The 18629-nt window shown below is 37.9% G+C and overlaps 1 protein-coding gene across 6 annotated transcripts in view; it reads right to left on the bottom strand.

Moving 5' to 3' along the window:
- The window catches only part of LOC129769034 (RNA-binding protein 24-like), a 213996-nt gene that overhangs the window by 9836 nt on the left and 185531 nt on the right, over positions 1-18629 (bottom strand). For 5 of the 6 annotated variants that reach the window (XM_055771034.1, XM_055771033.1, XM_055771036.1 and 2 more), the window contains 3 exons: positions 14440-14508; positions 188-341; positions 22-112 (listed from right to left, as the gene is read on the bottom strand). In XM_055771034.1, coding sequence (XP_055627009.1) covers positions 22-112; positions 188-341; positions 14440-14508 — 314 coding nt within the window. The remainder of the gene's footprint in view (positions 1-21; positions 113-187; positions 342-14439; positions 14509-18629) is intronic. The other variant, XM_055771037.1, reaches the window with a different exon arrangement.

Below are 18629 nucleotides of genomic sequence, written 5' to 3'. Positions count from 1 at the left end.
ATTGACTATGGAATAGCCTACCTGTAGCACTAGCAGCGGCTGCGTAGGGATACGCTTCGAACCCGCTGTATTGGCCAGGATAGGGGGCGGCAGCTGCGGCTGCAACAGCGTTCTAAAAAAAAGAAACAAAACCACGATCAGTCACTCCATCGAACACCTCAAAATCGCTCATCTCTCTCATATTTACCTGATACTCATAGAACTGATTGGTGGCAGCCGCGATCGCAGCGGCATGCGACAGTTGCGTGGCAGGGATCTGCACTAATCCCGAGGCTGCGGCTCCCGTTTGTCCGGCCGCTGCTCCCAAATATGGCGTCCCATAGATGTACGACTGGGGAACTCTGTGAGGGCGCGAAAATAAAATAAAAGTCATTCGTTAGCGCAAATGATGACAAAGCAAGCGAAACTACAATCAAAGAAGAGCACTAAACTCGCACATCCAAAACGGCAAACTTTGGATTAAGTTATGGAAAAAAGAAGAAAAAACGGGGAAAACGCCCAAACAAAAACAAAAAAAAACTTTATTTTCTTTCTCTCTCTTCTCCTCCTTTGTTTCAACTAATTGCCTTACTCCCCATCCGCTGCTTGACGGAGCTTGGAGTGTTTAACGCACCAAAAAAAGGGTGTGAAAAAGTCGCACACACGCACAAAACCAACAACAGTGACATCCTTGCCTCAACAATAGCTTCTAGATCTGTGTTCCTAATTGAGATATATGTATTAATACCGAAAGGCACACCGAAAATAGTCAACAGTAGTCCCTCCAAAAAGTAAACCACAACAACGAAAAAAAAAGAAAAATAAACTATATAGTTAATCAAAAAACAAACAGCGCAACAGCAACAAAGAAGAAAACCGAAAAAAAACACAAAAAGGATAATATTTAATGATAATAGTAATAATAACAGTGATAAGGATCATATAAATAGTAAACAGAATGGTAGATTCAAAACAGTAACAAAACACGCACACGCAACTCGTATTTTCTCTCGCGCTATCTTATCTTTCGTACTTCGGTTTATTTTTGGGTGCGGGTGGGGGGCCTAATCATACACAATCTTGCTTGCTTTCTGCGTCTGCGGCTGCCGCTGCCGCCGCCGCCGCACTGCGTGTGAATGTGTTTGTGTGTGTTTTCGCGCGCGCAGACGGTGAACACTCAATTACACGGATGTCCCCCGGCTGTCAATTTGGTATTTTAGGTTTTATTTCTCAGTGTGTCACGCCTGCCGCCCATTATTATCGGCTGAAACAATTTCGGGGAGAACTTTTCAGTAATGAGAACTTAAATTGTTTATTTATAGAGCTAGGCTGTTGTTTCAAAACGGGTGACGAAAGTGGGTGGTTTTCTTCTTTTGAGTTTAGTGGTTGATTGTCCCTTTCGTGAGTAAATACAGAAATTATCATTCCATTAAATCTATTGCATCATCTTATGTCAACTTTCTGATACCAGGGAAGGAGTGGTAAGCGATCCCGGAGAACAGATTAATCAATGAAGATAGTTCAATTTGCTTGAGAGTGAAAACATTTGAATACATCGATTGTTGGTGAGCGCATCTCAACGCTTAGAAGTAATGAAGATGTGCTTTTTTGTTTGCTCATAGTAATTTCAACCTCCTTCTAACCACAAATCGGAACAAAAGAAGACTGTTGCCATTGAATTAATTTTCCAAAAAAGTAGTACCAATCCCAAGGCCAAAAATATTTTTGAGGTGTTGAAATTAAAATTTGGTCACCCTATGCGCGACACTAACACCTCCACATCTAGTCACAGCTTATTGACCTCTAAACCAAATTACTCTTCAAATTACTAACTAGAACAATAGGAGAGGATCGTCGTGTGCGCATTTAGAAGAATTATTATACAACCGTTTCATACTATCGATTGTCCTGATTGTCCGTACACCCTTATCCTCTCCTTTTTCTTCCTTCGCGAGCGACTGTTTCCCTTCTGACTAACTATAGAATAAGTTGAAATGTATATACAGTGTCGGACAATAGAATAGGACCACAGCTCAATCCAAAACAGAAAGTGACAAAACTTTGAGAAAAAAATTTCCATTTAAGTGCATCAAACCATTTACAAATTGTAAATTCCATTCTACGAAGAAATTAAAATCATCCGTAGTTAAACCAATTGTCCTTTATTTAAAAATGCGTTTTAAGCATACTTACTGACTAAAATAACGCGACATAAAATAGGACCGCTTAAGAATTCATGGTAAAAAAAATTTATAAAAAAGGAAATTCATACCGTGATCGATTTGCAGGGTTAGTACTTGGTGGTATAACCCTTATTACGCATCACTTCTCGCACCCGGTTCGGCATCGACTCCACCAGCTTTTGGCACGTTCTCAGCGGGATAGCGTACCACACCGCCTGGATTCTCTCCCACAGCTGCTGCTTGTTTTTTGATTTTTCGGTGTACACCTTACGTTTAACTATTTCCCATAGGTTCTCTATGGGATTGAGATCAGGGGACTGTGCTGGCCACTCCATAACGTCTACCTTATTATCCTGGAACCACTTTTTAACCGTTTTAGCGGTATGTTTGGGGTCGTTCTCCTGCTGGAACTGCCACTTTAGGGGCATCTCCCACTCGGCGTGTGGCAGCATTACTTCCCGAAGTATCTGGGCGTAGAGATGCTGGTCCATAATCCGGTCGATCCAGTACAAGGGACCCACCCCGTACCAAGAAAAGCACCCCCACACCATGATGTTACCTCCTCCATGTTTGAATGTTTTATTTGTATACTGGGGCATATACGCACAGCCGAGTGGACGATGGACCCAACTCTTTCCGTCCGAGCCGATGAGGTTCACTTTGGTCTCATCCGACCACAGCACATGTCTCCATAGTTTCTCCTTTTCCGGGTCCATCGCCCACTCGGCTATGCGTATATGCCCCAGTATACAAATAAAACATTCGAACATGGAGGAGGTAACATCATGGTGTGGGGGTGCTTTTCTTGGTACGGGGTGGGTCCCTTGTACTGGATCGACCGGATTATGGACCAGCATCTCTACGCCCAGATACTTCGGGAAGTAATGCTGCCACACGCCGAGTGGGAGATGCCCCTAAAGTGGCAGTTCCAGCAGGAGAACGACCCCAAACATACCGCTAAAACGGTTAAAAAGTGGTTCCAGGATAATAAGGTAGACGTTATGGAGTGGCCAGCACAGTCCCCTGATCTCAATCCCATAGAGAACCTATGGGAAATAGTTAAACGTAAGGTGTACACCGAAAAATCAAAAAACAAGCAGCAGCTGTGGGAGAGAATCCAGGCGGTGTGGTACGCTATCCCGCTGAGAACGTGCCAAAAGCTGGTGGAGTCGATGCCGAACCGGGTGCGAGAAGTGATGCGTAATAAGGGTTATACCACCAAGTACTAACCCTGCAAATCGATCACGGTATGAATTTCCTTTTTTATAAATTTTTTTTACCATGAATTCTTAAGCGGTCCTATTTTATGTCGCGTTATTTTAGTCAGTAAGTATGCTTAAAACGCATTTTTAAATAAAGGACAATTGGTTTAACTACGGATGATTTTAATTTCTTCGTAGAATGGAATTTACAATTTGTAAATGGTTTGATGCACTTAAATGGAAATTTTTTTCTCAAAGTTTTGTCACTTTCTGTTTTGGATTGAGCTGTGGTCCTATTCTATTGTCCGACACTGTACATAACAGATATAATAATAGATTTAAGAATTGAGTATGATGAGCGTGAGTGTGAATGCGAGTGTGAACATTGTACAATATCCTTATATCCCCTCCTTTTCCAAAAGAAACTATGTCACGCTTCTAATCTCGAGTCGACCGCGAGTAATCGGTTTCCTACTTTATTAACCCTAGATTTAAGGAAACATGTTGATATATACTAATAAAAGTATAGCTAAGAGTTCGGCTCCTTTAAACCTATGTAACTGAGCCTGTAAAAATAAATGACTTAAATAAAAAAAACAAAAACCGTTTCATGAATATCAGGGCTCTGCATAGTCATAGTCAACTGAGGATAGTCAGCTAACTATCTGACTGACTATATAGTCAGTCAGTAATGACTTTTGGCTTTTTCATTTTTTCATTTTAATTTTTTTCGACTATTTCATTTAATTCTTCCCAGTCCAATTGTCCTCATTGCATTTTGAAGTGACTTCCCCCAAAACGAATTCGTTCCTCTCTTTCTCTCTCCCATGTACATGTGCATGCATCGATGTTCGAGTTCAACGTGGTTTGACATACGCTACAGGTGATTTAGATTCTTTTGTATCGTACACGAAAATTACTCACACGTATAATATAGCGTGTAATGTGTGTGTGCTCTTTTGTCTCGCTATTTACTAATACTAACGCGAGGACCTTTATAGCATACTTTGATAAATGTCTGAGTTCACGATGGGTAGACAATAAACCATCCATTGATGGGGTAACTTCCTTTTTGCATCAGAAATCATGTTTCCGTAATGGACGTAAAAATAGGATTGCGTACGCGGGTATAAAATTAGTGTCAGGGGGAAATGGAAGTCTGGATTGAAGTCAGTTGAATGAAGAGGCAGATTTGTATTCATTTGTCGAGTCAGTTAAAATAATCACTGACTGGACTAGTTCACCAGTCATCCTCGCTAGTCAACGCTAGGCAATTCATTTTCTAGTCAAGTCACTTTTTGTTGTGGGTGACTGCCGAAGCAGCTCTAGTCGAAGCAAAGCTACGGAGAGTAGAGTCGGTCTTCATTTTACACCTTCGATGATTTCGGGCCCTGATGAATATACCAGTTATTAGATGATCTTTGGCTTCATGATTACTCCACCACTCGAATTTACTTTTCCTGTTTGAACTTTCGGTGTAACATTGCGCCAGAGATCGAAATTCTCGCTCAGCTGCGAGATAAGTATTCAGTCTGGTTTTCGAATGAATTGTGCAATGTTGAAATTTTTGTGTGCTCCTTTTCACCAAAATTTTTTTTTTCCAGAGAGAAAGAGATGTGAGAAAAGCTCTCTCTCTGAGGTTCAGCGAGAATGCTTTTTCGTCTCTCATTTAGTGCTGAAAACATGGAGCAAAAAATCAAAGCTAACTTTACCGACGTTAGCCTGTTTAGACAGCGTTTAAATGACTTGCATTCGGATAGCGTTTGAATTGTACAAATATTAACGACCACTTCACGATGGAACTCAATCTTATCGCTTGTTTTCAGCTGTACTGAAATAAGGAAAAACCATTAAGAAGTCACTGAAAATGAAACCATTTTCCGGCAAATAACTCGCCGAAAAATAAAAATCGGCATAGCGTTCCTAGCGAGAATCAAGGTGAGCGTATAACATTCTTTCGCCTCACATATTCTCAACTATTTTCCCTGTGTGTGGACACGGATGTTTTTTTTCTCAAATCGGCGAACATTTTGATTTGTCGTGGAATGATTTCTCATTGATAAACTGGATTGCGGTGACACGAAGCAGTTTTCAAACCTGTGCATAATGGATTCAAAATTCAATTAAACTGGCAAATTCAACTAGTATTTTTAATTCTTAACTAAGGGGTGTGGTGATATAACGAAACACAAAATATTACGAAAAATCGTTCTAATGATATATGGTATAATATATACCATTGAACGGCAAATTTACTCAGCAAATGTTGGGGATGTTTGCGCCCGGAAACAACATTGCAGTAGTCTATGTCGTTATTACAATAAGCTTGAAAAAAAATTGTTTCCATGCAATCCAAATAACAACTAATTCGAAAGAATAGATTTTTTTCTCTCCATACTTCTGAAGTTTAGACATTCAAGTATATGTCCTTGGAAGAATTTTTTGAAATTCTCATTATAACCCGAATTAAAGCCATTTTAGTGACGCGGTATCGATACGTGCTGTCCTTGATTCAAAACTTTGAGCGCGTTTTTCTCTACACTATTTAAACCAAACTGCCGTACAAGATACCTTCTATTGAATAGATTAATCTCAAATTGGGTATGACATCAAATCAATGATGGATGTCTCAGTGTGTGATAGAAATAAGAGTGATGTAGATGATGAAGTGGGTTAGTGAGATCGCTGTTATTCCACAACTGCTTTCGACCTTGTGACATAATAAACTCTGTTTAAATTTAGTTGGTTAACTACATCCATGTGAAAACGCTATTTTCAGTGAGTTTTTTTCTTATGTGGCAGTGACAGAGAGCAGTAAATACATGTGGAATCACATTGGGAAAGACGAATAAAAGCGATTTCAGCCCACCAACAGCAGTGCTCCGGACAAGGATATTATCGACCAGGCAAAGAAGGAGAAATAATGCTTTTAATGATTTTTTATTATATTTTTAAAAGTTATTATTGTGGTTGTGGATTCTTTTCGCCAGTTCAATTTTTACAACCCATTTGAAGGATATTCAGTTAATATAACAACCATTTGGAGTGTTAAAACAAAACTTGATTCAAATAATACAAAAAAAACTGAACAAGTTAGGCTTCCGAATCCGAATTGCCGAATCTATCGTTTATTTTTCGACATTGGCAGATGTTCGCAGCAGATGGCTAGTTAACCTTAAATTACTTCTCGCTACTTCTAAAATTCTGTTTAACGATGGCCCATCATTTCATGATTGGCACTGTTGGCGGATAAAACTCATGCCCAGGAAGCTGTTTGAAGTCTGTTTGAAGTCACGTAGGTTTCGTCATCCATCAATCAGACTTCGTCAGCATCGTCGTGTACGGCTTTCGGAATCGCATTCGGACGTCCTGTGCCGTATGATTAGCACTACACCCAACATAAATATTGAGCACATTTCTTGACATACTCATACATTATTTTAAATGAGCTTAAAAGTATCATTAAAAGCGCTATCCACTTTTTTTTATCCCATTTATTTATTTAAGGCTCATTAGCATTTTAGCTGTAACAGAGCCGAATTTTAATCGTGTACAGCTGAGACGAACCAGCCCAGGAGGCTGAAAGTCTCAAAAATAAAGAAAAAAAAAAATAATCGTGTACATGTCACATGGTTATCATATCTATAATTAGCACATTACACAGTTGCCGTTCGCCAGTATTCCTTCTTTACCATTACATATGGTACATTCACACAGTAGCCATTTAGGCGTAAGAGTATTATTTCTGTTCTTCCATTATCCAGTTGGACCACCGGACAGCGGAGACAGTTGATTGATCATTGTTGAGTTATTTATAGAACAGCAGCCCGATGTGTCTTGCAGAGCAGAGCAGTTGTATGGATGAATCGATCTTATTTCGACCGTGGATCGATCTCCATCGCTGATGATTGTTGCGTGGACGTAGTTATTCTGTAACAACACAAAGATGGTCAATGAGGGCCCTGAGTTTTGAACTCACGATCGATCGCTTACTAAGCGAACGCGCAACCAATGTGGCTACGGAGACCCCCCTATCCACTTATGCTGGTACAGAATTTACTCAAGCGAGATTGTATATAATATATATGCCATAGCAATATAAGAGCAAAACAAGAGACACTTGGCAAATAAGCAGGCTTCAAAGGTTTCGCGGTAAAATAAAGTTGTTTACGCTTTCCGTTTGGGATTTTTTTGGGCACAATTCCAAGCTGACATTCAGTCTGAAAGAACGAGAAGTTTGCTCCGTTCATACTCACATTTTAACATCCTCAAAAACATGTGCTTTATTTGTGCATTTCACTCTGTACAACAATAACAAGCATCGTTTCTGCCAAGGATTATATCTTTTCCGCCAACGCTAGTTTGTAAGTCGAAAATTCGGCTCATTTGTGCAAATGTCAAAATCAAAATGAAGACATTATTCTGCACGCATAGCACCTATAAAATGAGGAGTGTTCAAGGTTTTCAAATGCAATGATAATAATGATTAAAAAAAAACAGAATAAAAAAAGAGTCAAGTTTAAATCGATCACATTTTGATCGTAACTCCCTCTATACGCTTTTCCTGAAATTGTGTTCTATTAAGCAGGTTTGGTTCTCGGATAGTTTTGAATATTTCATACTCGATATTGTGTGTCACAAGCGTCAACGAGTATGTACTGTTGGTCTTCTTGTCAATATTTAAATAAGTTCTTCTGTCGACCGCCATTGTCTGAGTAGTCGATCGTATCGGCAACATTCAACTAGCTAAGGTTCTACCGAATCAGTTTTTGAAGCTCTATTTTATGATTGTTTAATTCTGTTAAAAGAGGGTCTCCGTTGTCACGTTGGTTACGTGTTCGCTTACTAAGCGATCGATCGTGAGTTCAGGGCCCTCAATTGACAATATTTGTGTTGTCATCATCGATGGAGATCCATTCATTCATACAACTGCTCTGCCCTGCACGAAACATCGGGTTGTTGTGCTATTAATAATTCAACAATGATCATATCAACTGTCTCCGCTGTCCGGTCTGCTGGCCAATGGAAGAACAGAAAGAATACTCTTACACCTAAATGGCTACTACTGTGTAATTTAGCATAATGTAATGGAACAGAAGAAATATTCGTACGCCCAAATGACCATAAACATGTAACATGTACACGATTAAAACCCGCCTCTGTAACAGCTAAAAGCTAATGAGCCTAAATAAATAAACAAATGGAATAGAAAAAGAAATAAAATTAAACACAGAAGTTTCGGCTAAAAATAGTGTGAAAAAAAATTCTTTTGTTAAAATGCCGTTTACGATCTGAACAAAATATCAGTCAAATGACCACCTCTACTCTAAGTGTTTCAATTTTCGTTGCATCTTTCTCGTTGGGTTTGCAATAATGTGGGCTGATACTGGTTTGCTGACTATACCCTACACATAGCGAAGAAACAAATAAAAGAGAAAATAACGGTAAATGAGAGATTCTTAGCAATTTGGAAAAGTAATCATCAAGACGTGAGTTTCTGTGGTTGTAATGGTGATTCACTTGTTTGGTCCACTTCTGTGACGATAATTTCGTTTGCGGACAGAGCCATTTATTCACAAATCTGCCTTATCCGAAAACGCGATCAGGTCTATTAGCGATCTCTCGACGCAACCGGTGGTCCTAAATTAAATCATTGAAGACAATGACTGCCAATGTCAGATCCACAGAATCCAGGATGGCCGACATGATCTATCTAAGTTCTGTTATTCTTACTGTATAAAGGACGAAGCACATTGAACATCTGGAATCCAGAGGTGGTCCCACATATTATACCATAATCATATCATTTGTTGGTTTGGAACTCCATATTCGGATCCTGTATCCGTAACACATCGGTGGCCGCCGTTCATTGAAATACAATCTCGAATTTGAGCTTTCGTATAAAGTCTTCCCAAGCGCAAGCTCTAAACTGCTGCTTTTGGTTTATTTCTTTAGAAAAAAAATCATGTTGCTTAAATTGAAAATTCGATAAATCTTGTGAAAAAAAGGAGGATGGATAGCATGTTTGAGCTTGCCGCTCGATGTTGACATTCTTCGATATCGATGTTCACTATTGACATCGATACAGTTCAAATTACTGAATATCCGGAGGAAGAATTATTTGGGATGAATATCTTGACGGCGACATATCGTTGTGATCACCTTACTTTCAAAAATTGTCTGCTTTTATTTTCAAGAGCCATGTTGATTTTAGTTTGCAAAAAATTGTACAATTCTGTGCTGTCGTGTTTTTTCCTCTTTCTGACATAGTAAAATTCTAATGACTAAAGATTTATTTGAAAGCTGTTTGTTTGATAAATTCAAACAATCGCTTAAAAGATTCAGTTTTTTTCCGATCCCAACGGCAACTCGCTTGGGGTACCCCAAAGGAGATTTTTTTAGAACCTATTTTATTCGTTTTACAAAAAAATAATTTGCGACGGGTTTTGCGATGCTCAACGGTTTCAGTATTGATTTATTCGAGTATGTTGCTATCTTCATCACCAGTGTTACCAGACTTTTTGAAACCAAGAATCTGTAGATACAGATTACAGATTTTTTCTGGTTTTCATACAGATTTACAGATTTTTCAAAATAACGATCCATTTGATCTCAGTAATATTTTTCCCAACTCACCAATTTCATTCATGTAGTATTCGAATCAGTCTGAATGAGAGTCATTTTGGCATTCATATGTAGCGTGTAGTGCTGCTTTCTCATGTTCAATCGAAGGCGAAAAAATACAAAAGTCTGCGTCATCGGCTAGCTTTACAATAAATAAAAAACGCTGCTTATCTTTTTCCTACTAAAGCACTGTGAATACGATTTTTACGTGGATACCATCAACATCGTCAAATTCATAATTACTATGACCATCAATGATACTAAAGCTAAGAGTACTGAGAGCATTTAATTCTAATCATTCACTATTCGTTCACAAATACAACAAAATATATAAAGCAAAAGCAAAAATATGCAATGCAATGGTTTTGTATCACAACCACACATACAAATCATTCTGATATCATATGAATGTTTGCACGGGTCAAATGACCCGTTGTGGTGGTTAGAGCAGATTACATATATTTATCAGTAAAGAAAAATAACAAGAAAGGAGTAAACACTCAAAAATACATTCTTTTTAAGAAAAGTAGTGTAGCAAATTATGTTGTGACAATGTAATCTGCAAAAAAAAATTTGACAAAACGTTTAAAACGGGTCATTTGACCTCTTGTGGTAGGTTTAGTGTTAAACAAACTAATGATTTATGAAATAGATGGTGATACCTTCAAAACCATGCAGTGCTGCCACATGTACAGATTTTTCTGGAATGGTACAGATTTTTTCGTTATTTTTGGTACAGAATTTGTACGGTACAGAGAACAGATTTTCGTCAAAAAGTGCAGATTGGTACAGATTTTTTCCATTTGTGAAATTTCTTACATTTGAACAAAGCAACGTGACGACTTTCACGCCGCGGTATCGCTTGGTGCTGCTGATCATAAAAGCAATGTAATGATTGATCAGTTTCATAAGGATGAAATTCCCTACAAGGATCGTCTGAAAGGATTCGCGTCGGACGGTGTGACGTATGTTTTGCCCCAGATCAACAGATTGAATCGTTTGTTCCAGGCTGAAAAACCTGAATTTACGATGCTACATGGAAAACTGAAATTTTTTTATTTGATCATTCTCAATCATATCTGCGAGGAATCTCACGTTGTTTATCGACATTTGTCGCAGTTTTTTCGTGGAGTTGATCAAACAAACGAGATGATTCGACGCTCGAGTCTACAGCAATGTTGTATGCCAGAAACTTTTCCAATTTTACTAACATTAACGTTGTGTTAGAAGCGTTTCCAGGATTATACAATGGGAATTTACAAGATGTGGAGAATTAATTCTGTAGCCTAAAGATAAAATTACTCCGTAAGGAAATCACAATTTCTGAAAACGAGCATGTGCAGGGTTGGTGGACAAAAATTGGATGCTTAAAAAGAATTGACGGTTCACTCGTCTTTTCGGCGCTTTGATGCCTTGTTTGTAGAGTTCTCACTACGCCTCGGCAACCTCTCCTCGGCAAATTTCTGTGATTTTTTCTGAATATAATCAGAACAAAAATAAGCTTTGAAATCGACTCAGCAACGATACGATGAACGCTATTTTGAGATCAAAAGATTTGGTCAAACATCGTGGTGTCAGCTCGAAAGTTTTAAAAAATGATAGTACGCTTTCTGGATTCAAAAAAACTATATATAAGCATCATCAAACACACCAATAAGTTGCAAATATAAATGTAGTATTTGTAGTAAATAAATAAATTTTAATGCTAATAAATTATTTATTTCTCTACAACGAATATTTTCGATGGTACAGATTTTTGGAAAAAAAGTACAGATGAGAAAGATTTTTGACCCCTTTGATGCAGATTTAAATGTGGCAACACTGAACGCATGAAATAAAATGGGTATACAAGAGTTGTTATTGATGACAAGTTAACTTTTAAATTGTACATAGATGATATAAACAAGAAGATTATCAAAAAGCAGCTTGTTTGTTTCTACAGTATTTTTGATGATCAATTGATAGAAATTTATGCCTGCAACAGAATAATTTTGCTTTGATTTCTTTTATAGTATTTGTTTCTTCACTTGCATGAACATAAATATTATCTATAAAATAAATCGTCCTCTGTAGGATTATGAGGGGAGCCACTACCATCATCATCATTAATCTATCATGTTGCGGACCAAATTTTATGAAATCAACACATAATGTTAAAATGAGCGATTCTGATGACATTATAAGGGAAGAAAAATTGTACGCATATTTGTTACTAGTCACCACAGAAAAAAACAAATCCTCATTATTCCACAACCAGAAATCAGTTCCAAAGTAGGTTCAGCAAGGCGAGAAACTCCACAAAAAATCTCATCCCTCCCGGTGCAGCTTCCCCTCCGGAAGCACCGCCTTCTTTTAATTCAATGTTGATTACCTCTCAACTTAACAGAGACATTCAATCTTCTTCTCCTCAGCGGTGACCATTCAGCGCTCGTCGCCGAGCATGCCAAGAGCAAAGAAACAAAAAAAAAACGATAGAAGAACAGTCGCAGAGATTGTGTGGAACCAAACTCAATTACCCTCGTTCCCCACCCGTTTCTTTTGTAGCTACGCGAGTTATCTCTGTGTGGTAACACCCGCCTCCACGTTGTGTTACCACACGAGGGTTGAATACCAACGAAAACCAACAACGAAAACAACACTCCGAGTGGCGTAGTTAATCCAGTTGTTGTCGTCAATTATCGCCACCGAGTGCGCGGTTGTCGCCATTTTGTTTCTCCCCGGCTTGGCTCAGTGAGCCCGATATACATTTGTCGATCCCTCTTTTCTTGTCGCTTACTTTTTCTTGGGTGGAAGTGTGGGGTTTCGAGGGGTCGAGAAATACTAGTGCGCGCGAAATAGCCTCAATTAAGTCGCAGATAGTCTCTCTAGGTGTGAAGTGACTGGACATCTTGTTTACGACCATGAACCCTTTTTGTGTTTGTGACGCAAATTATTACACTTAGTAGGTTAATTGTTCCAACTGTCAATCCACACAGGGGGCTAGAGACGTGTTTTTTTTTGAAAGGCGTAAAATACCTCCCAATGATTCCGTCGGATTCCGGATTAATGATCTCGTGTTTTGACGTATGCATTTTTGTCGCTGCACTGTCACATCACACCCCGTCACTGCAAAGTATCCGCTTCGTACGCGCCAAGTGGGCATCAAGGGTTGCCGTGCTCATTTCGGGTCCCATGAAGAGATCTACGGCGACATTAGAGTTTTGCATATTGGATGCTTGGATCAATGCCAAGTGATTATTGATGTTAATGATTTGGAAGTTTGTCAGTTTCGAACAGAGGAGCAGTGCGAATTTTTCTTTTTTCTAAAACGGCGATTTGCGGATTTCGCGGAATGGGTTTGGCTATTAATCACATGAGTTTGTCGAAAAAGTTAGAAATTGATCACATGACCATATCGTCATTAAACGCTAATACGTTATTTAAAATATTTGAAGAACACACTGGACAACACATTCGCTCCCGAGATAAGAACCATCAATAACGCTTGCTGTTAACGGCCGTTATTAATAATTGACACTACACTCACGAGGAGTCAATTGTGTGACATGCATCTACGCTTTCATCTAGCAATTGTAAAACAAATGTCAAAAAACCGAAAACTCTTTTCGGGGAAAAAAAAAGTTGACGCTTAACCTATCGTCACACTAGAATGACAGCTAAACTCATTAACTTTTCCGTGCTGTCTGCGATACAATCATAGCACATATCACAAAAAGTACACGAAGTTGATCATTTCACATCACGTGTGCTACAGCTCGGTAATTTCAAGCATGTGTTTGTGTTTTCCACTACTGTCATACACTCACATATTATCATTCACTATTCCAACCTCTCTCCCCTCTTCCTCCTATACAGCAGAACCTATTCAAATCAGATTGCGATTCAGTTCGATAGGGTTGTATGTTTGTGGCTGAATACGACGTCAGCCGACGTTTAATGTCCATCTTGAATGATTCAATGTAGCAACATACGTCAAACTGTGTGTTTCTAATTCTCAATTGTGTTTTTATGTTTTTATTATAAGGGTTTTACAAAATACTTTCACTTTTCTCTTTCTTCATTTATTTATGATAAACAAAATATAATGTAATAAATTTCGATTCTGGTGGTATGGCACATAACGTAAATTCATTCGATTCGAATCTTGGTTAACTCTGTTCGTACTCGACAATACAATTTACCATGAGAATTTCTCTATAATTAAAAGTGTAAGTCCAATGCGAGAAACTGTTCAAACACTTTGGACACTGAAAACAGTTTACCCCGACAACAAAAACCAATAGTATGGTCTGTCACCGATTCCATTTCGACCTCCCCCCCTATAATCCGATTCTCAAATTGATTCCCAAATTATTTGCCGAAATGAAACCCACCACAGCAAGAAAAAAAGGGCTGGTTACAGATGTATTTTGAGAGATGCGTTTGCTGCTGATGATGAAAATAATATTTACCTTCGATAAGTCATGTAGCCATATTCGGAAAGACCGGACTGATTGGGATGTTGCCGTTTAGTCATCTTGCTGGATGTGATAACAAACAGGAATTAGAAACTCCTTCATCAGATTGTCAGATTACAAGTAATTTGAAAAGGGTTTGATTATTTTGAAGTAACCAAAAGAAATTTACTTGTTAAATTCATGATGGCGAACACACATCTCGAATCAAACATGCTGATCGATAGTGAAACGGAAAATTTGACCGGAGCTTAGGTCTGGGTATCCCAAAAGAGCAAAGAGGTTAGCCTTTATTCGCGACGTTACTTGATTAATAAAATAAATATAACTGATTAACGATAAATGTTAGTGTCGAAATGAATTGGTACATAGCAAAATAAATTCACTAAGTTAAGAAAAAATATACAATAAGAGCCATATGGAGACATATCTGTACTGTGATTACTCTAAAAATTCTCATGTAACGTATCCTAATCACTGCAAAGGGTTACTGTCAGAGTGTGACATTTTGTTCAACAACAGTTAAAATAAAAAAAAAGTTTTAGTGACAGTAGCTTTTGTGCATCCGGCAAAACTGTATGAAGAGTAAAGTGTCAGTATAAACTTTAGTTTTGGTAAAGTTACTACAGAACGTTCGAATTCCTGAAACAGAAATCAAACCGCTGATTTGATATAATAATCAAAGGAAAGATTGATGATGTGGAACTCATGCTGCCGTTCTACGCATAGTTGTCCCATTTTACTTTTTGCAATTTTCACTTTTCTTCATAAAACGATGTTTTTACCCATAATCATCAGAAAAACACAAGAAAATTGTTTATTCCCAGTATTTAGAATTAAAATTGTCCCAAATTGATATTCTAGGCATAACTGTCCCACCATGAATTTTAGGCTCGTAATCAAGCTTGATTGATTCAAGTGAGGGGATAACCATTTTTTTAAACCGTTTTATTCAATTTGCGTCGTAGAAATTCTTCATTTTATGGTTTGTGTAACTATAGGATTGTTCGAAAATTAATTTCGTTTTTATAGTGAACAATTCTCTCTCATATCTTCCAACAAGTGATTGATTGAATATCGAGAAGTAGAAGAACCAGACCCAAAAATGTTGATAAACATTCATTTGAGTCTCCAAGATACGAATGAGGCAAGAATCTTTTGGAATGAAACGAAGATTAGATTTATACTGAAAGAGCTCTATTATTGATTGTCCGAATAATTGGACTCAATCTAGAAAATTTTTGCAGATCGCAAGGGGTTCAATTCCTGAAGAGAAGCGAAAACTGCCTCCCAAGCCCCACCACTTAGTGATTCATTAGCCAGTCAGAAATTAATAAATTTAGTGGCCTAGCAAAGAGGAGCCTTTTACCTTTTACCATGAAATGGTAGTAGGCAAAGCCACAGAGGACCCTTTTCAGCATATCTTCTTCCACTTCGGCATCATTTCTCGTAATATTCACCATCTAGACCAGCGGTACTCAAACTTTTTCATAGGGGTCACAAACACGTGTTGGCCACAGGGTCGGAAAGGGCCGCGGAAAAAAATAAACAAAGGAGGGTGATGTTGAAGACATGACCACATTGTTGATATAAAACTAGTTAATTATTGACGGCGAGAACACACATTAAAGAATTTAAAGATAAAACATTTTGAACAAATATTTGATAGCAATGACAAGGTACGATAAATGAATGCTTTCACTGAGTGAGGAGCGCGAATGTTTCAGGAAGCAATTTGAGTAGATTGTCAAATTGAATCTAAGCGTTAACATATACTGTTGATTGCTCGCTGTCTAGAGTACTGAAACTGAGATACTGAACTTCTTGAATGTTTAAGTAGTTTTTCAGTATCTTTTAGCAGAATTACATCTCCAGCGCAGAGCTAATTATATCAGAAGACGCAGAACGGTAACAGAAAATCCGAACCGAATCTATTGTGTGGTGGCAGCGGAAGCGAGATCAATAGCATTGAAACAAATTCGTTCCAGTTTTTCACCGAAGAACACAAATCTCAACGCTGAAAAATATCTCACGTCACTTTTAAACCGGTAACAATGAATGAAATCACGAAATTTGAATGATCGACTGCAACAGACCAAAAACAAGTCATTCCCGATTTATCAGTCATCCAGCCAGCTACAAGACGGCAGCCAAACTTTCTAAGTGGTATTTCTCAAGGCCGAGCTTTTTAGTTTAGTTTTTCAAGGCTAGAAGCAAATAAACTGAGGAAGGTTGAAGCCGCTATCATTCAGAACAACATAAATATACGCATTCCCGAATTCACAGAAGCTCTTTTTAGCTAAAAATAAATATCAAATATATTTTTTTAATGCATCGAAATTTCTAAAATAACGCCTGTATATATTTGTCGCCCACTACCGTTATCTATTTGGTGGTATTTCGTGCAATCTCCATTCTTGATTCTTGATTCTACTCTACACTATGCTTGCTTCTTGCATATTTTGAAAATGCATTCTGTGGCGAAAAAAAGAAACTGAGGTTGGTCAGGCTGAGCACAATATTTAGAGAACTTTCACTCACAGCTAACGACATGCATCGACAAATCTTGACTAAGATGGACTTTCCAGCATGTACTCTTGTTTATAGATTTTTGTGATTTCAATAGTTTGCTTTCGAAGCAGTTTTGAGATATTAAAATTAGAAATATTAGAAATTTCAAACTTACATCCCAGTACAGATTCAAATATGATGTGATGCGAAAATGCAGAGGCATTTTTCATCAGCAGGTATGCAAACCGACGCGATGAACGACTGAACAAAATTGCACCATACTGTGCGTTACCTATCTTTCATTCTTCCTTAGAATCGAGCAAAACCGTTTTGCGTGACATCAGCATTGAGAAAGACTGCTATCTGATGGAGCGAGACGATTTCATTGGTGATGATGATGTTTTGAGTTATAGAAGCTTTAAAATTCATCAGTTCGTTCGCCTCTAGCTTTATAAAAGACCAATCTGAAAAACTTAACTAAACACTCGCCCTCGAGACAGGTCACTTCGAAAGCCTCGCTGCCGTCTGGTTCGGTTGCTAGATAACTGAATAATGTGATTTGAAATCCCCAATGGCTTGTTCATACTCAATGAACAGAAAACGGCGAAGCATAGATTGCAATATTTTCTCTATTCACATTGTCCCTAAAACGAATGCTGCATTGCATTTCGAGTGACCGGTTTACACTCGGCTGATTAGCAAGGGTATTTAAATATTGTGCTTCGCTAATACATACTGGGCCACGGGAACGAGATAGGAATAGGTGTATTCTTCTAATTTTCGTTAATTTAAATCATTTACGGGTTAAGGAACCGTAATGTATAACGTACCGAAAATTTTTTAGAGAATTTCTGATTCGGGTGGAATGTAAATCATCAAAATAATTATTAACGTTAGAACTATTTCATAAAACATATGACCTGTTTGCTGATTTAGTGTCACTGCTAAAAGGCTTAGTCTTTTGTCGAAAAATAGGTAATGATTTCTTATTCATATCTTAATTTTTATCCACTAACCTCAACAGGATTAGCGCTAACGATTGAAATAAATATCTGAATAAATAAAAATGGAAGGCCAAATGTGTTGCTAAGCGCAAACCCCGAAGAATGAATGGTCCGTATTGAGTCGTCTTTATTTTGTTGTAATCGTCTCTGCCCATCAGATCAATGGTATGGTGAGAAAGTTTGAAAAGAAAAATTTTCATGTGTTCCACAATGACATTGAATTAAACTTCGTGTTCCGTTTGTGTGAAGCGAAAGTGATTCTCGGATGAAAAAAAAAGAATGAAAACTTACTTTTCTGTATCAAACATGTATTTCATGTAACGGAAAAACTTGTTATTTGCAAATAAATCAAGAAACAGTGAAAATTGTGTCTGAAAATAAATGTATATTTTAATGGCGAGTTTTGGTAGAAGCAATAGGAAATTTATAGATAATGGAAATGTAAATGTAAATATCAATCAATGGAGAATTCTGCGATGGAGCTCACGAACGTTTGTTTGGTAAGAAAACGTAAATGTTCGAGCAAACAATATCTACCAATTAAACTGAACGGCTCTTTTTAGAGCCTTAAAATTAAGAAAGAGTATAATAATGTAGTTTTTCATATAAATCTAAAATCGGTGTGAAATAAATAGTTCAACGTAATTCTACCTCAACTATGCGGTCGTATTT

This window comes from Toxorhynchites rutilus, chromosome 2 (genome assembly GCF_029784135.1).
Source record: "Toxorhynchites rutilus septentrionalis strain SRP chromosome 2, ASM2978413v1, whole genome shotgun sequence".
Lineage (NCBI taxonomy): Eukaryota > Metazoa > Arthropoda > Insecta > Diptera > Culicidae > Toxorhynchites > Toxorhynchites rutilus.
This window is presented reverse-complemented; position numbering and strand designations above follow the sequence as displayed.